At 47.3% G+C, this 18,660-nt stretch overlaps 5 protein-coding genes across 5 annotated transcripts; 3 read left to right on the top strand and 2 right to left on the bottom strand.

Moving 5' to 3' along the window:
- Nucleotides 1-904: 904 nt before the first annotated feature.
- Nucleotides 905-3,041, bottom strand: KD926_011062 (OPT oligopeptide transporter protein-domain-containing protein; the record flags this gene model as incomplete). The annotated part of the gene is made up of 10 exons (XM_053096043.1): nucleotides 905-934; nucleotides 999-1,181; nucleotides 1,232-1,259; nucleotides 1,367-1,575; nucleotides 1,667-1,764; nucleotides 1,819-1,969; nucleotides 2,039-2,240; nucleotides 2,300-2,501; nucleotides 2,709-2,918; nucleotides 2,996-3,041. The coding sequence occupies 10 exons, from the start codon at nucleotides 3,039-3,041 to the stop codon at nucleotides 905-907; spliced, it is 1,359 nt and encodes a 452-aa protein (XP_052959870.1).
- A 2,848-nt stretch (nucleotides 3,042-5,889) lies between these two features.
- KD926_011063 (class V chitinase) lies at nucleotides 5,890-6,909 on the top strand (the record flags this gene model as incomplete). Its single annotated transcript, XM_053096045.1, has 1 exon — nucleotides 5,890-6,909. One exon carries the CDS (start codon nucleotides 5,890-5,892, stop codon nucleotides 6,907-6,909), a length of 1,020 nt encoding a protein of 339 aa, XP_052959871.1.
- A 140-nt stretch (nucleotides 6,910-7,049) lies between these two features.
- Nucleotides 7,050-10,895, bottom strand: KD926_011064 (sulfotransferase family protein; the record flags this gene model as incomplete). Its single annotated transcript, XM_053096046.1, has 7 exons — nucleotides 7,050-7,578; nucleotides 7,637-8,541; nucleotides 8,601-8,705; nucleotides 10,174-10,360; nucleotides 10,419-10,522; nucleotides 10,567-10,742; nucleotides 10,796-10,895. The coding sequence occupies 7 exons, from the start codon at nucleotides 10,893-10,895 to the stop codon at nucleotides 7,050-7,052; spliced, it is 2,106 nt and encodes a 701-aa protein (XP_052959872.1).
- Nucleotides 10,896-11,872: 977 nt separating this feature from the next.
- Nucleotides 11,873-13,366, top strand: KD926_011065 (7-dehydrocholesterol reductase; the record flags this gene model as incomplete). The annotated part of the gene is made up of 3 exons (XM_053096047.1): nucleotides 11,873-12,567; nucleotides 12,637-13,064; nucleotides 13,131-13,366. The coding sequence occupies 3 exons, from the start codon at nucleotides 11,873-11,875 to the stop codon at nucleotides 13,364-13,366; spliced, it is 1,359 nt and encodes a 452-aa protein (XP_052959873.1).
- An 801-nt stretch (nucleotides 13,367-14,167) lies between these two features.
- Nucleotides 14,168-18,125, top strand: KD926_011066 (ABC transporter ATP-binding protein; the record flags this gene model as incomplete). The annotated part of the gene is made up of 7 exons (XM_053096048.1): nucleotides 14,168-14,260; nucleotides 14,320-14,431; nucleotides 14,479-15,053; nucleotides 15,109-15,663; nucleotides 15,716-17,650; nucleotides 17,702-17,817; nucleotides 17,876-18,125. 7 exons carry the CDS (start codon nucleotides 14,168-14,170, stop codon nucleotides 18,123-18,125), a joined length of 3,636 nt encoding a protein of 1,211 aa, XP_052959874.1.
- Between the last annotated feature and the right edge of the window lie 535 nt (nucleotides 18,126-18,660).

An 18,660-nucleotide genomic window follows, 5' to 3' on the forward strand; every position in this document is an offset into this window, starting at 1 on the left:
ATAGTTTCAGATTAAGCATCTATAGAAGAGATTGTCTCTCCTCTCTTTCTTCAAGATAACATGCAATGGTGGAATGCCACCTGTTATATCTCTATGATAACTGTAACTCCACGGCTCGTTTGTCTTGCTGCATGAGTGGCAATACCAAGCTAAACTCCTATATACAATCCCTAACTGTAGGAAGTCATAACTGCTAGGAACAAAGCCAGTAATATACCCTCCGGCGTTGAACACCTTTTTGCTTCCCCTCAAATAACCTCGTCAGGAGAAAGGGACAGATTCGGACATCCCTGTAGTCACAAGTATTCTGCAACCCAGAATCAGCAACCACTGCAAGAGGAAGAGAGCAAGATACCATACCTTAGACTTCCGTCCCCCACCAACCAAACCGATCCGCAGCTCCTGTATAAAACACAGTAAAGAAAATAATCAACGCCGCCAACGAAACCGACGAATCCAACGCACTACTAAGAACATAGTTATAACTTCGCCACCAAGCATTATACCTGCGACGAACAAACGCCCCAAAGAAAGGCCCAACGATAGCCCAACTCCCATAATTCATGCCCGTCGCGGGAGGGATGTAGTTCAAGCCTCCCAAGAACAACGGCACATTGGCATATCGCCACATGGACCTTGGATAACGGCGTTTTAGAAGAAATATTAAGATGGGAAGAACGCCGCCTAGAATCAGGATATAGAAAAGACTTCTGTACCCTGAACTGCCGGAGAAGAAGCGTCGCGGACTGATCGCTCCCCAGATGATACTGGTGTTGAAATCGGTGCGGGCAAATGGGCATGAGAAGCCGTTTATGGCGTCGGTGGTGCAGATGTTTTTGATGTGGCCTCGAGCCCAGTTTATGACTGCGACTTGGCATATGGCTCCGATGATGATGCCGACACATTAGGTTAGGAAGACTGAGCCTGGGGATATCTGATGTCGTGAATAACCGAATCATTATAGCAATGAAAAGACGGCTGATAGGGTACCCACTCACATCGTAGAAAGTACAGAGTTTCATATCCTGCGAAAAGGAAAGCCCGTTCACGATTGTGGTATAACCGAGTCCAACAAAACAATTGTTTGCGAGAGGCTTGCCCTCCCAAACGAACCCAGCCACAATACGACAAAAGATTTCGACCCCAATCTTGATGTTGGCAGTGGCGAATATCAGAGTCACCTATAGTCCATTAGCGATGCTATCTCTGTCTGAGCAAGCGTTAGAGAAACGCCCGACATGCCGGATAGAAGAAGGTGGCTGCGATCAACAAAGCGAACAAGACTCCATACCAACGCAAGTCCAAATTCCAGAACTCGATCGAAAAGATAGAGAAGAAAAGTCCCAGAGCAAGAGATACAACATACCACCATATGGGGACGTCGTCGGGATTCTGCACTCTCTCCTTCGTGGAACCAATTTCTCTCAAGAACATCGCACGGCCATATTCCCAAGCATTCCCCACTGCAGATGAAAGCACATCGTTATGCTCAAGGGCCACCCAAACAATAAGCGAAGCTAGTGTTGCAATTGCTAATGCACAGGTATTCAGAGCATATGTAATAGGCATATAGACCTAATTCCGAGAAAATAACATCAGTATGCAAGCTTGATGGATGCTTTCAGAGACCCAAAGCCAACGCCAAGAGGTGAGTTTTTTTTCTTACAGGCGAATAATTCTCGTACTTCGCAACGTCTAATTGGAAGCCAGTTCCCTCACCCAGGATCCTCGACACACTATAAACGCCTCCTGTGTTATCATAAACTAGCAGGATTGTCAGTACAATAATCAGCGACTCGAGCGGGCTGTGAAGCATACTATCGAAGCTTTGAAAGGGAAGGTATCCTGCGTTCCACACATTCATGTAGTAGCACGCCGGGGTGACTAAGTATACCCAAAAGACAAGTGCCACGGCGACATTCGCAATTGCCCAGGAGGGTACAGGCAATGGGGACGAGACGTAGGCAATCTGACTCCCTGCGCAATCAAATTTTCATCACCTATATAGATCGCTATAGATATGGGGAGGGATACTTACAGTCAAGAGTGAGCGGTAGAAGTCCCATACACGATGAAACCCGAACACCTGATTGACCACACGATTGAAGGGGTTGATCCAACAAGGAAAGCTAAAGTAACTCAATGCCGGGAACAGGAAATCAGGCAACCAGTACCAGAAGAATGATGCTGTGAAGACAACGCAGAAGAACGCGAAGCCCGAGATCTTCCAACTGGAGGAGCTGCATGACGGTTGGTTTAGTACAATCGCGTTGCCTAGACCGGTTTGCGTAGAACATACCTCGATGTTTTAAGCCCTCCATGCCAATGCAAAACACTTGTCTGTGCGGTAATACCGAGTAGCCCGGGCCATATGATACTTTTAGGCTTTACCAGAGCTGATCGAGTAAACCCCGAAAAAGCAAATCCGATAAGGAACAGAGCAAGAATCATCATGATTTCGAACCCCCAGCCGGTCTCCTTCTTAAAGAACTTCTTTTTCTCTATGAGGAGATCAACCGTTAACCGAGAACAAGAAACTGATATTAGCCGATGAATATCAGTGTGTGCTCCTACTGCACTGTCAGCTTCCGTCGACCCCAGCTTGAACAGCCATCAAACCTTCTTGTTGAACGGATGAGGGTTGAGAGGGATGCTCCATCTTCCAATTTTGACAATGTAATTCGGAACACAAGAGTCCCAGAGACGACCGACAGGAAAAGCCAGTAACTGAGCTGTTGACTTGGCAATACTGATAGATGGGTTCAGTAGCTCAAAAATTGTATTCAAAGCGCAGCCAACGATGGAGAAAATGACACCAATGACCCACATTCTGAGAGTCAGAGCATACTGATCAGCTTCGTCCTCATTGCTGTCGATATGGGCGGCGGCGAGTTCTTCTTCGAAGTCATCTTCGTTGGCTGGTACTCATGTGGTTTGTTTGTATTCTGAGCGGACAATCCATGCAATGGAGGGAGTGAAGGTATGAGGTGCGAACCAGGCTCTCTTTTGACTGCTACTGCTGTACTTGTTTTCATGTCCATGTTGAAGGGAATTATGTTCCGAAATCTGAAGAAGAATATTTTCCAAGAAAGAAAGTTTGATCTGATAAGATTGAGAGAAATTTATATCCGATGTAACGCATTTCTCCGATAGGGGTATGGATGCAAGAACGTATCCACCACAAAGCTCTTTCCCGGTCTGTGTCTGAAAGGAGTAAGTCGGTTAGATTGGTCCCTACTCCGAAGCATTGTCTCTGGTCATCATGCTGATAAAATGACAAAAGATGGCTCTATTCCCCAATGGCCGTCTCGTCTGAAGAGTATCAATCAAAGCGGTTTGATCAGATAGACATCCAGGACAACTCTGAACGAGCCCCAACACTCATTGAAGGAAGAGAATTTAATAATAGGAGGTAGGAGCTACCCAGAGTTGGTGATTACTGTGCCTAATACTGAAAGCCAAGAGAATGAAGACGTGCAAATAACGGCCCCATTGCTAAGAAAAATACCTCAAAACCCCGAAACCCCTCACACAGACACCCACTAGACGGACATATACCTTGTTTAGGTTAGAAAAAAAGGTTATCTGATCGAGGATGCTCCGTTGTTCACGTCCTACTTGACATACGATATCGGGGTAGAACTCGGAGAAATCGGACGATCGGAAATACGATCGGAGTGTATTCAAAATGCGCCATTGCCAGGTCCCGGGGAACATGGACTATGGGTCATGAACTCGGACTTGCAGGTCTAGTTTGCATGAGAAAGTGGAACTCCGATTCTTAAGGGGAGAGGGGTAATAGATATAGAGGAGAAGCTACTAGGAGTGATTACAAAGACAGAGCGTGCGTCATACAGTACAAGGAGACCTGAAGTGTCCTGATAGAGACTCCTAGGCCTAGGCTTTCTGTTAGAAGTATTGAGTCGTAAAGAATCTCCAGCTCATACTGGCATGAAATGAAGGAACAAGGTAAATTGTATGTAAGTCGACGTGTCGGTCTCATGCTGTCTGTAATGCCTCCCTGTATTCCGGACAAGCAGGCTGATTTGGCACATCGTATGATCTTATTAATCATGTTAATGAATTTGCAGACGGGGTTTTAACTCAGAAGACCCAAACAAAAGGAAATAAGTATCTCAGCTCAATATTGGAGTTGATTGATAAAACCCGAACAACAGTAGAAGGGTGTGGGTCAGGTTCAGAGATCGCCTCGGAGATGAGTGCGGTGGCGTCGGAGAAGATAGATCTTCGAAATCAGGTTATTGTTCTATAGGACTAGACATGGAATGTATCTTCGTTTATAACAAAATACGAGTAGCTAAATGCGACGGCTCACTTTTGCATGGGATACATGGCATTTACATCCAACTTGCTTCTTCAACTATTCCATATGTTCACATTGCCGAAATCCTCCCTTGAGTACAACACTCTACCTTGCTATCTTGCCAGAAATATCAAAACATGCACCCCCAAACCTAAGGAGACCTGGTAGGAGTGGAAAATGCCAAAGACGAGGACGAGGACGACGAGACAGGACCACCCGGGCTTCCGGGCCAGAGTTTCCCCCAGAAATTCGGATCATTCCAAGAATAATCTGGTCCCGTACAATACGTCAGGCCCTCTACGAGACTTCCATCGCAGTCATCTGGGGACGGAGAAGGGTTGACCTCCAAGAATAACTCTGCGGGGATGCGATCATCCATACATATAGTGAGACATGTCTCTTCAGCAGTGACAGTGTGCCACCGTCCGCAGAACCAGGTGGACCCCTCGGCGACAGTGGCGTTTTTCGGCGGGTCTACAAGCACCTGAGTATAGCCTGTACTCAGAGGGCCAGATGATGTTGAACCGCTGACGAAATCATCGTCATTGTATGTGCCTGCCTGAGGAGAAAGACATATGACGCTGCCGATGATCGGTCTAGTGGATTGGAGGTTGTAGCATTCGGCATCAAACCAGGGATTAAACTTGCGCACGCTGCCGTACTAGATGTCCAGTCCCGAGTCCATCTGGATGGACCAGCATGTGTCGTTGTCCTGTAGAGTGTATATGTTCTCGCAGCTCAACGGGATACAGATTTCTCAACCGGCGATGAAACGGGAACAGTCATTGATAAGGTCTGAGTTTCCATCCATGATAGCGACCGACGCAACATTGTACTTGAGCGCGATTTTATCGCACGTGTCGTTATTCTGTATGGTGTATGTCACCTCCGACAAGCACATCGGCTTCAGCGTGGGAGGAACATTGACCAGGGGCTCTGACGACTCGGTTGGGCCACTCACTCCGCATTGAGTGCGAATAGTTTTTAGGTTCTCCTGTGCTCGTACATCGGGCCAAGCACTACTTAGCATTATGCCTCTTAGCGCGTTAAACAGCGTTAAAGTATATGAAGGACCCCAGCCCTAGGGAGCTTTACAAGGCTATGGCTCGGATCGACCAATATGCCAAGAGCTGCAGTGTTTCAATAGTTTGAAACCAATCTTCGTGATAGGCGAAACAATATAGACCGGGTGATTTTCTACGCGAGCATGATACTAACTCATTTCCGCCGCAGGTAGCTTGCAGTAGCTAGCGCATTCGCTAAGGCAAACATCGCCAGTCACGGATTCCTGTCAGCCGAGAATACTGTACCTATCTCGGCGCAACTGTATCAAACCTGTAATGGGGTCATCGAAGGTACTGTGAATGACCAGGGTGCTGGTTTTACATTGGGCTATCCATCCGGCACCCTAGGAATCATGAGCTCTCTGGTCCTTTTAAGGGCCCTTCCTAGACGCCCATAGCAACCTGACAGAAATCCGAAATGTGATGGACTTGCTATGGCGCAACAGTATCAGTCCAGGTAAGGTAGTTCTTGGACTACCCTTTCACGGAAGAGTCTTCACCATGGCCAATGCCAATTGTAAGAAACCTGGCAGCAAATTCGCTTCTGCTGGCAACCCCGGAAAATGCAGCAGGGAGTCGGGAATTCTCATGAATAGCGAACTTGATGATATCCGCGCACACAAGAAGATTCAACCCACCTTGGATAAGGAGGCCGCCGTACAAGTCCTGACATGGGGTAATCAATGGGTCACGTACGATGATGAGAAGAAATTGAAGTCAAGGTTGGAATTTGCACGCACCACCTGTTTGGGCGGGGTCATGGTCTGGGCTGTGAGCCACTACACATATGACGGGAAGTACTCCAATTCATTAGCAGGTATTACACCGCATCCGCTTGTCATGCCCGGAAAGGCAGATGACACTCACGTAACGACACCCGAGCATAGTCCGCAATGCAGGTGGACCAACTGTGGTCAAACATGCCCAGATGGCTTGGCTTCCGTCTGGCGGTCAGACCCGGGATTTCGGAAGGGCGAGCTGATGTTGGATTCAACCGGCTGTGATGTCGGAGTTCACACGTTATGTTGCCCGCGAGAATATGCGCCCCAATGTGGATGGTATGGCCACAACAACGGCAAGTGCTCTAATGGATGCCCTAGCGGTATATTCGAAATTGGCTCCCAGTCCTATGACTGCAACATTAAGGACTACCAGACAGCGTGCTGCACAGAAAACCGTGATAGTGTTCGACTGTACTGGCAAATTCTTGGATGGTCAGCGTACCCCAAGTGTGAAGATGGGGGCTGTCCATGGGGTGATGAAAGAATGACCGAAACTCTAGTAAAATCTGATCATGGCAAATCACGGAGACGTGGCTTATGCCCTGGCAAAGGTGAGCCCGAAATTTTCACGAACACGTCTCAATACAGAAGAAGTACTCATCAATACAGATTCGATCATTTGCGGTTTTCGTCAATGCAAGCCCCCAACGATGAGATGCATTTTTATGTCTTCAATCGGGCACTGCCCGGCTATTTCCGTTGCCCGATGTTCAAACCCGCTGAAATTCCACCTTATTGATGCTTCGCCGTGCGCGTCGGCTAAGAAATATCATCGACAAATACTGCCGTGATCATGAATACTCCCAGTTCAAGATGACCGATATTGAATGGCGGCAGGTTGACTATCTACCAACAGCTTCAGATGAAAAACATTGAACTTCAAGCACTATCCTTAAACCTGACTAGCCCCCCAATCACGCTTTGATAGAAGCTCCCATCCGGCCCAAGGGCACCAGGTTGATAATCATCATTGTAAGTCCCGCCTGCACCGGCTCGCGCCCTCCAGACTTCTTCGCCGGTTTCCCAACGAAATGCAACAGCATACCACTCAAACAGGCCTTCCAGAGATGAAGACACTGATTGAGTATAGCCATAGACAAGCCCATTCTGGGCGGAAAGAATTGGAACAGACTGCATCCTAATATCATTTTCCCAAGCGATTTTGCAGGAGGTACCGTCAGAAGTGATGTTGACACGGACCACTCCTGGAGCCATTACTGTAAGGTTGTTGAAATCACCATCTAGGCCCGAGTCCACGTAATACAATGTTGGAGCATTGAAGTCGTTGCAAAGCATCACGCCATAAATATCACCGTCATCATGTACTAGAGGTGAAATGTCGACATTGCTCAATCCGGATCCATAAAGGGACACTGCAAACAGTCTGGGAAGAAGCGCCCCTCGCTGCCTGGTGATAAATGGATAGACTGACTTGGCCATTTGCATTATCCGTAATTGCCACATACTGATCCCCTAGAAGTGCTGGAGTTGCACCAGAGCCCCGTGCGAATGCGCCTGGCTTTTTGGTATCACCAGCACTATATGGAATGGCCCAAAGAGTTCTGATGGATGTCCCAGGTCCTGGAGCAAGGGAATAGAGAGTGCCTGTCGCATCTTGATGATCGTTGGCGCCGGATGGCCCTGTGATTATGTAGACAGTGGTTCCAGTTACAGCGATGCCATTTTCAACCATTTCATTTGATAAATGGAGGACATGTAGGATCCCCGTGGGCTCAATGTATCCAATCGTGGTTGAATTCTGTGCAGGATCCCCATGTCCGCCTTCGTCCTGAGATCGCAACCCGCCACTGGTAAACCACAAATTGTCTTGGGTGTCATACATCGCATTGAGAAGCAGCTCATCACAACCCAAGACAGATGTCAAGTTGAAAGTTTGGAGTAAAGCAAGACTTGGTGAGCCGTTGGAGTCTGAGAGTTGAACCACATAAATCTGGCCCTCCTTGGATGTTACCACAATTTGATCCTTGTCTAGAAGTAGCCCCATGTATGCCACATTCAAGGTCTGACCGTCCGTTTCGGGGTACCAGGTATACTGGATCCTCAATGTATCATCATCCACCGCAGCCAAGCCCCATTTCAGGCCTGCAGGTCCGATGCTTGTGTAGCCGGCAACCATCTGACCACTTTTGCTCCAAAGTAAGATGTGTAGACTTTCCAGGGCACTGGAAACCTCCAGATTGACACCCAGTGGGCCACGTTGATTGGAAATCCCAGTATTACCGCCATCTTGATGCATGTTAAATGTTTGAGGGCTGTAAACTTGTTTCGGGCTGAGTGGTTTCGCTTCCACTGCGGTTCCGATAAATTTTTCCCCCACTGGATTCTGGAGACTTGGGATCGGTAAAACCAACTTTTGATGAAAGGCCGCAATTAGTAAGAGTGAGTCGAGGTCTGAGGTCTGCTACCTACATTCTGTTGGTCGCTGGCGGTAGATCTCCCATTGGTGAACATTACGGGAAGTGCTGTTGCAAACAATACATGGACTACCCATTTGCAGTACATTTTGACAAGAATCTACGAATTGATGAGATATCGCAGGCTGCCGCCCAACCCGAGTGAGGCCTACTACTGCTTTATACCAAAAGGATGTCAAATGTAAGGGTAGGCAGAATATCACTGACCCTTGCGCCTTGGCCCATGACAACTTGGCCAATGTGAGGCTTGCCAGCCACTTTACCAGTGAGCCACATGTGGAGACAAACATGAATATTACATGTAGTTGTGATCGCCTACCCAAATCCTTCATCCAAATTCGTTACGTCCTTTCTATTCTTAAACTTCTTAAGGTGTTAAGGTCAAACAACCTTCTTACATTTCCTACGAACATATTAACATTGTAACGATGGTTATCATCTGGGACATTCTTGCGTTCATTACACCCTTAATTCTTGCGAAGCTAGATCATAATTCAGAAGCACTAGCGGAAAGAAGTGGTACTGTTCTCCATTATATTTGACTCCAAGTTTACTTTATAGCTTTCTACTTTACCCATTGAATTAAATGTGCAACCTTACTGCAAAATCTTCTAGAAAGCAACACTCACAGTAACAGTTCATATTGGTCTGAGGGCTTCAAATACCGGTGTTGCCGAGGAAACGTTGGTAAAAAAAAAAGTGCCAATGCTTCGTTACATAGAAGGCACGTCTTCAAGGGATAAGATATGCTCTTTATATGGTGTTTCGGGGTTGGGCGGTTCGCATGTAAATTACGTTAATGACAATATGATATAGCACTGATTAATATGTGTTACATAGGGTGTAATTCATAAATCTTTGATTGGAGAACCATAATGAGGACTAAACGAAATATTATATGCATAGACTGTAAGTCCTGATAGATGAAAAGATAAGGACAAATTGGAAACAAAACTCACGTAGATCGTTTTAGATGGTGACTGGGAACGAAAAAGAATGACTTAGTATAGTAGTGGAAGATGAACGATATCCGTAGTCGGTAGAGACGGCAGTTGAATTACTGCGGATGATGCTAATATAGGGGGTTAGTCACGACGTAGATATGAAGCAAGTTAACAAGGACATAGAACTAACTGGGATGTAACATGCAGGATGTAAGTGACGATGATTGAATCAAGAACAATGGCCACGTTGTGAGACTGACCAAAGTTTTATAAAGATAGGATATGAGTAATGAGGAAAGTACCGAGGGGTGTGTTAAAAAATGTAAAGATGTTCGCTCATTTCTCTCCTGTTGTAATTACCGGAACCACAACTTCAATGAACCGACCCGCATCAAAAAGGTAGAGGATGATCATCACCCATAGGGCAGTCCATAGAATTCCCAGCAATCGCTGGCACTCTCCATTTACCAAGGCCCAAATCCTACTTGCCGTTTCCTTCCCTGTATTCCCATTTGGAAAGGGTTCGCCTCGAGGGATGGGACATCCGAGAAATTTGCATAACGGCTCCCAACCTTCCTGGACACGATATTCTAACAAATTTTCTTGCGACACCATTTCCCTTACCATTTTATAATGGGCGTGATACACGGAAATTCCATGGCGCTTGAAGTCCCCGCGGAAATAATCCGTGAAGGCGCGGATAAACATTTTACGGGTGAATCGATTGGGGCTGTGGGTGAGGGTGGCGAGGGTATCGATGACCGAGGACCACGGATGAAAGACATTGTTGAGAAGGGTGGCTTGAACAGACCTTTTTATACGCCAGTCATTAATGGCCATTTCAACCCTACAAGGGGCGGCGGACTTACCGGTGCCATTCTTCGGCATCGCGGTTCGTAAGAACTACTTTCGCTTCTGGGTACGCTTCAATGAGCTCCTTTGCGAAGACTGCGGCGGGAATATCGGTAACGGCCTATTTCTTAGTATTATGATTGTCTCTGCCTGAACGCAACGTACTTGACAATGACCGAGAAGTTGATCCCATTCTGCGCGACCAAATGGTTTTCCAACAGCATCCCATTTAGCAGCCATTGCGTCAAGCCACATTTCACAGTCGCGGGGATTCTCCGTCGCTGCGGTGTATCCATGATATGTATCGCAATAGCCTAGTCGAAGCAAGGCTTTCTTCATTGCTAGTCATTGCTGTCAGAATAAGCGAATCTCAAAAGTGCAGTTGGCAACATACAATCTGTACCGGTCCGGCTCATGCCGAGAACGAGTACCTTCATCGGTACCGTGCGCCGACATGTTCTCCGATCAATATGGGTTGGATATTTGGTCTGCATCCTTGATCTCAAGGCGCTCCGGATCTAAGGAGGATGGGAGAAAGCAAATAGAAGCTAGTTGAAATGAGCACGTATCGCTGTGGACAGTTTCCTTAGCTATGGCAACTTCAACATGTTTGTTATTATCCAGAACAATGAATGGGGACTGGAAGCATTGGAAGAAGCAGACAGGACAGGAGAAGGATAGCTGGGAGGGTAGCCTAAGCGGACTCTTAGCTTAGGCTGCACCCACCCTGCTCCAATAACACAAGGAGAGCACTCACCAGAGGCTCGAAGGCCCTGCGCATGCAGGCGGCTTGGGGCGAGGAAAAGGATTAGAATGATCATGGAAGGGGGCATGCCCCAGGAACACATAGGGACAAGAGGCAGCGAGCTGCTGGCCTCGAGTTCATGGAATATGGTCTGTCATAGCTTTAGGGCTCGATATGGACAATAAACTTGATTAAATAATAATATTATCCAGAACATTTTTCTTCTTCGGGTGATCAGTAAAGTCTATTTTAAATAACAAGAATGCAAGTGTATAAAGGGTGAGATAGCTGAGTACGATCATCGGTAGCGATCGATAGCTTGTCATGTGCATCGTGAAAAAGGGCGATCGACCATCTTTGATCGGCCGATTCTAGTCCGAGATCTGGCATTTTTGGAAGAATTATAGCTCCACGTACGAAGGCGTAATATTTTCAATCTTATACGACTTGATCCCGAGAAATGTGCCCCAAATGTGGATATTCAAAGCGTCGATCGAGGTTGAGGGATCACATTCATCATACTCCGTATTTTCTACCGAGGGAGTCAAAGTAAGCCGCAGGTATAACTAACGTAAGAGTATAAAAATATAAATAATATAATCTAAGCCAAAACCCAAACCAAATCATGGTAGGAGTAAATCTAGGACCAGGCTTGACTACTTCACAAGATCTAATCTTACAATCCTACCCCCTCTTCCTCCCTTATTCGTGCCGTCGCCCTGAAATATGGTAGTGGCTGACATCCAGTCCATCGATCTTCTTCCCTTGACACAGAGCAAGTTAGGATGGGGACGTCGGGGTTCTGCCTCATGGCAACGTGGCATCGTCGCTGCATTTTTTATGCTAGCATGTCCGGTCATAGTCGTCCTACCGTGGGTCGCACTTGAACATTTTGAAAATTCAATTGTGTCTACGATTTCCGCATTACTTCGGCAGGGTCCCGTGGACTTCCTATGTGCGTACTATCCGCAACTTAGATCTGACGTGTTCTTGGCCTATCTGGGATGGGTAATCTTCCAAGGGATACTATATAGTACTCTTACCGGGAATGGCTTGCACCGAGGCCAGAAAACCCCATCGGGACACGTATTAGAATACAAAGTGAATGGGTTCGCAGCATGGACATTGTCCGTGACAATAGCGATTGGATGTACGTGGATGAAGGTGTTTGACTTGGCCATTATCGCCAAACAATGGGGCGCTCTCATAGCCACCCTGAATGCCTACGGGCTTGTGTTAGCAGTTGTGTTCTATATCAAGGCTCATATATACCCGACCCATGAGGGAGATCGGCGATTCAGCGGCTCCTTTTTCTACGACCTCTACATGGGCATCGAGCTGAATCCCCGTCTCTTTAGCCAGTACTGGGATGTGAAGCTCTTTCATAACGGACGACCAGGTATCATAGGATGGGCGCTGATGTCAGTATTTTTCTCCCAATACCTGGACAAGACAGAAAGAGGCACTAACTGGGTTTTTCTTAACTAAAGTGACCTTTCATTCATTGCGCAACAGTACCAAAAGCATGGCATCATCACACACTCCATTATAATCACATTTATCCTCCACGTCCTGTACATCGCCGACTTTTTCTACCACGAGGACTGGTACCTCCGGACTATTGATATCGCCCATGACCACTTTGGCTTCTATCTTGCCTGGGGATCCGCTGCCTTCCTACCGTCCATGTATACACTTCAAACACAGTTCCTCGCACGGTCTCCGCTTGAACTGCACCCTGCTTTAGCAGCTTTGGTTCTTGCAGTCGGAATCGGAGGATACTACATATTCCGCTCCGCAAACAACCAGAAGGACAATGTACGAAAGTTGGGGGGCAAATGGCAAGACTCCGAAGTGATCGAATGCTCGTACACTACCGCGGATGGGATAAAGCACCATTCGGTTCTTTTGTGTTCAGGTGTGTCACCCCTAGATAATTCTGGCAATTGTTTTAGCAATGTGACTAATCTAGATCACGAAACAGGGTGGTGGGGGTTTTCGCGACATCCAAACTACTTGGGCGACTTGCTGCTCTCGTATGCCATGTGCGCCACCTGTGGTTTGAATCATCTTTTGCCATGGTCATACGCGATTTTCATGACAACGATTCTGACACATCGTTGTCTGCGTGATGAGGCAAAGTGCGCGGAGAAGTACGGCGAGTACTGGGAGGCATACTCTGAGAGAGTGCCATGGAGGTTGCTGCCAGGGGTTTGGTGATGGCGTTTGGCGATGGGATTTGATGAACAAAATCCAACCTATGAAGCAACGGGAAACGAGAGGAAAGATTTATTCTCCGAGGCTACTTTCATGTACAGTAGAATTCGAAAACAGTTTACCTCTCGGGACACACTGTTTCTTGGCTCATACCCGAGACGGGATTTACCTTAATCTGGCCTAGCCATAAACAACACCGGATCATATCTTACCACTTATCCATATAGGAAGCATACCCGTTTCGGGTACGAGTAAATTGTTTTCGAATTCTACTGTAAGGGGTTCAGGGGTATGTTCAGATACTGTACGTACATGAAATTCATCATGTGGTCTAAATGAGAAGCATAAAAATCGAAAGGGTTGGAAAAGGCAATGTGTAAGGAGCATAGGGCGGCGCTTATCCATAGCTCGCCAAGGCAGCAGCTACAGAATTGGTAGAGATCTGAGACTTGTGGAACCAAATAGGGATCCAAAATGGACCACAATTAGGAGTACAGGTCAATTCAAGAGAACACTAGCGAATTGTAGCCGGTGGCTTGAGATCCTGCAACTCAACCATAGTGGATTTTGAGGCATCGAAGTCCACACTATACTGACCCACATTTCAACCAAATTCTCAATATTACAGTGATACTATTGGCATTGGTGATCCATTCATTTGTTGTTATTGTTATTCTACATTCCGCGATCACCGATTATGGCCGACCGAAGCAGAGTATAGAGGAAAGATACTCCTCCTGGATATTGATATATCCCTCTTTCCACTGTGTATCATTATGAGGGAGCGCAGAAAGCGATAGGAAAATGATCCAGTTTGCAACCAGGACCGACCGGTTTGTCCTGCTTTTGGCCACAGTCGCGGCTGCTGTGGCGGGAGCTGCACTGTCGGCTGTCTCCGTAAGTTGTGTACCACTGTCTTGGATAATTTTGTCGCTACTGAATTGATAAAATAACAGGTCATAGTTGGTGCATTTACTCAGCACTTCAGTGACTTTCTCGGAGCGAAGGGGTCCGCGGAAGACCTTGTCCACAGTACCCGGCACTTGGCCCTATATTTTATATACCTTGGTATGGCCTGCAATTAAGCCTCTGCACACTCAAGTTGACTTTGTAAGGGCTCATCTCATTTGTCGGGTTATCACTCAGCACACTCGGGTTTACCCGTGTCGCTGAGTCCAGCACTTACCGTCTCCGGAGGGCATACCTGTCATCCCTCCTGAGGCAAGATGTTGCGTACTTTGAGTCTACTGGCCCTGGGGAGGTAGTCTCGCGTGTCACTACCGATATGAGTCTCATTATCGACACTTTGTCTAACAAAATGTGTCTGCTGTTAACTGGCCTCTTCGCTTTCGTGACTTCGCTGATCATCGCGCTCTCTTCTAACTGGCGCCTGGCCCTGGTTCTTATCTGCATGCCCGCTACTATGATTGTGATTATGGGAACACTGGGCTCATACATGAATAAGATGCAGCAAAAGACTGCAAGCGAATATGCGAAATCCGCCAATTTTGCCGAGGATGTCTTTTCCTGTGCTCGCAGCGTGATGGCAGATGGGGCACAAAGGCGGTTGGAGAGTCGATATGAGAAGATTCTCATACCTGCACTGAAGGCAGATCTGCGGGGTAAGGGAGCTATGGCGATGATGGTTGCTATCGTGATGATGGTGATCCTTTGGGGCTACGGACTTGCTGTCAGTGAATTGCCCCTATGATTGACCGACGGCGGCCTAACATGAAAGATGACAGTTCTGGCAAGGAAATAGATTCCTACAGAACGGCGATGCCACCTTAGGCGAAATTGTGACGGTTTTGCTGACATGTACGATGGCTGGTGTAGTTTTGGGTCAATCGGCACCATTTGCTGCTTCAGTCATGCAAGCAAAGGCGATCTCCGCCGAAATATATGCCACTATCGAGCAGGTATCTCCGATTGATCCTCTATCAACATCTGGAGAGACTCTGGGATCTGTCACTGGGGATATTGAATTTCGCAAGGTCAAATTCGCATACCCCTCTAGACATACGAATATCGTTTTGAACGAATTTACCATGAGGATCAAACCCGGAAAGTCAACCGCGGTTGTTGGTCCATCAGGAGCTGGCAAATCAACCCTGATTGCCCTTGTGGAAAGGTTATACGATCCATTAGATGGGAATATTCTACTTGATGGACGACCCATCGACCAGCTAAACCTCCGTTGGATGCGATCTCAAATTGGGCTTGTGCCACAAGAACCTTTTTTATTCAATGCCTCAATATACGATAACATATTATACGGGCTAGGCGCGGAGGCGGAAAAGGTAAGCTATTGGTCTTTACTGCTCTGCCCGACTTACGCTAATTATTTTGTAGTTTTCTACAGAGACAATCACAGAAAAGGTGTATGAGGCGGCCAAACTTGCGAATATACATACCTTCATTCTGAATCTCCCTAGGGGATATTCAACTAGAGTCGGCCAAGGTGGCAACCTTCTCTCGGGTGGCCAGCGCCAAAGAATTGCTATTGCAAGAGCCGTCATCTCTAACCCACGCATCTTGCTACTTGATGAAGCCACATCAGCATTGGACACGAAGAACGAGCATGATGTTCAGCAGGCTCTTCGGGCAGTCTCCAAAGGACGAACCACGCTCATTATTGCACATCGTTTATCCACAATTCAGAGAGCCGACAACATTGTTTTCATGGACCACGGAAAACTCATCGAACAAGGAACACACGAGGAACTAATGTCTCAACAATCGGTGTATTCAAAAATGGTTCAAGCACAAGAGATCGGAAATGCCCCTCTGTCCTACCATTCCAAAAAGAAGTCATTCCATGTGGAGAGGGCATTGCAGAAGGCAGAATCTTCTGCATTGGATACGGCCTTTCTTAGCCCGCCTGCAAAACCATCAACATGGACACATTTCAAGCTGGTCTGGCACCTCAACCAACCCGAGAAAGGCTTAATGCTCCTTGGTATAGCTGCCAGCGTATTCGCAGGTTCCGGCTACCCGATTCAAGCCATCTTCTTTGGCAATGCCGTCGTGTCTATTATCTCTCCAGACCTCAGCACGGATAGTCATCCTTCTAAATTCTGGGCACTCATGTACTTTGTCCTCGGAATCGCCCAGCTAATAGTTTGCGCCTTACAGGGGGGGTGCTTTGCCGTCGCCAGTGCCCGGCTTGCTTACCGCACCCGCACCAGGGCTTTTGCCTCCCTTATCAACCAAGACATGGCTTTCTTTAATCAAGTAGAAATATCTTCCGGTTCTCTGGCTGCCTTCCTATCAACCGACGCTAGCAAATTGGCAGGTGTCAGCGGAACTACTTTGGGCGCAATTCTGAACAGTGTCATGACCCTCATAACTGCCATTGCGGTGTCTTGCTCATTCGGATGGAGACTGGCTCTGGTAGCTACATCCACCATCCCAGTTTTGCTTACGTGCGGGTTCTTACGCTTCTGGGTGATATCATGGGCCGAGTCCCGCACGAAGCGATCCACTGATGCTGCGGGTATGGCATGTGAGGCTATTTCAGCAATAACAACAGTCGCCGCCTTGGGGATTGAGGAGACCGTTATGAACCTTTATTGCGAGAAGCTCCGAGCCGAAAAACCTCAGACGCTCCGTTTTTGTCTCGGATCCAGCATCTTGTATGCTGCAAGCCAGTCCCTCGTTTTTTGGGTGACGGGCTTTCTCTTCTGGTACGGCGGTACCAAACTGGTTGCATCCGGCGAGTATACTGTCCAGCAATTCTTCATCTGTTTCACAGCCATTGTCTGGAGCTCCCAAGCTGCGGGTATGGTGTTTTCGTATGCTCCAGATATCTCAGGAGCCCGAGACGCGGCCGCGCAGCTGGCCGATCTTCTTTCCAGTCAACCTGATATCGACGCGAGTTCCCAAGGTGGTAGTGCAGCCGAAAACGCCTCAACTGATGTGGTATTCTCCTCGGTAGAATCTGAATTCCCTTCCGCTCGTGACTCCTCGGTGGTTCTACACGACATTAATTTCGTTGCCGACAGTGGCAAGTTTACTGCCATCGTCGGCCCCAGCGGTAGTGGGAAGAGCACCATGTTGAGCTTGATTGAACGTTTCTATGATCCTATTCGGGGTACCGTAATTGTCGGCGGCGTGGATATCCGCCGGTATAATCTAGCTGATCTGAGAAGGCAGATTTCCTTTGTAGGCCAAGATTCCTGGATGACAGGCGGGACCATACGTGACTGCCTGCTTAGCGAGGAACAAGATTTATCAGAGGATGAGATTGTTGCTGCATGTCGAGATGCTAACATCTACGACTTTATTGTGAGAGACGAGACTCTTGCAAGCATCCAACATTCACTAATTCATGCTCAGATCTCTCTCCCTGCTGGTTTTAACACCCCCGTCGGTGGCAAAGGAAATCAGCTATCTGGCGGCCAGAGACAGAAAATCGCCATTGTGAGAGGACTATTGAGGAAGCCCAGGATACTGTAAGTTCCTCGCCAGCCTCTGAATCAGACTTAAAAACAATCACTTACTCTTTCAAAGTCTTCTTGATGAAGCAACCTCTGCCCTTGATTCGGTATCCGAAAGACAGGTCCGGACTGCTCTCTACAAAGTCGCGGAAGGGCGGACAACAATTGCTGTTACTCACCACCTGGCTTCAATTGTACATGCGGATTGCGTATACGTCATGGACCAAGGAAGGATCGTTGAACACGGCTGTCATGATGATTTGCTTACTCGGAGAGGCATGTATTGGCGACTTTTCACACTTCAAGATCTTGAAGGCAAATAATGTTTACAGGATGGATCCTAATACCGAAGACCACATGTAGTACTGTAGCCATTGAACGAAACATTTGATTATCAGTTCCAACAACATAGGTCATGTGTTTAATGTAGAAGCAACAGTTTCGCTCGCGATGCGGTGATATGGATCAATGTCCCCAGCCTTACTCGGTGAGCAAAAAGCCGCATGGAGTGATGTGGCCGGAAAAAGGCGAATAATCCGCTTATATCATCGCCTTTCTTGGCCGATTGATTCATTGCATATGTCCCACAGAGATTGTGTTCATAATTATCAATAGTTTGATAGCCTTTGCCTCGATACTTTCAGTCTCAAAGCTAGGTATTCAAACAACTTTAAACAACTTCGCCGACCGAACTCCTTAAAATATTTGTCGACTCGCACTTCGAGCGTATCGTACCTACCCTATTCAGCAATTACAATGAAATTGCTTTCACGAGCTCTTATCTATTTTCTCGCTCTGACACCAGCGGCCTTAGCATGCCAGTGTGGGTAGAATGATAGCCTCGTCTCACATCTTCTC

This window comes from Aspergillus affinis (genome assembly GCF_023601865.1).
Source record: "Aspergillus affinis strain CMG 70 chromosome Unknown NODE_8_length_531634_cov_87_933514, whole genome shotgun sequence".
Taxonomy (NCBI): Eukaryota; Fungi; Ascomycota; class Eurotiomycetes; order Eurotiales; family Aspergillaceae; genus Aspergillus; species Aspergillus affinis.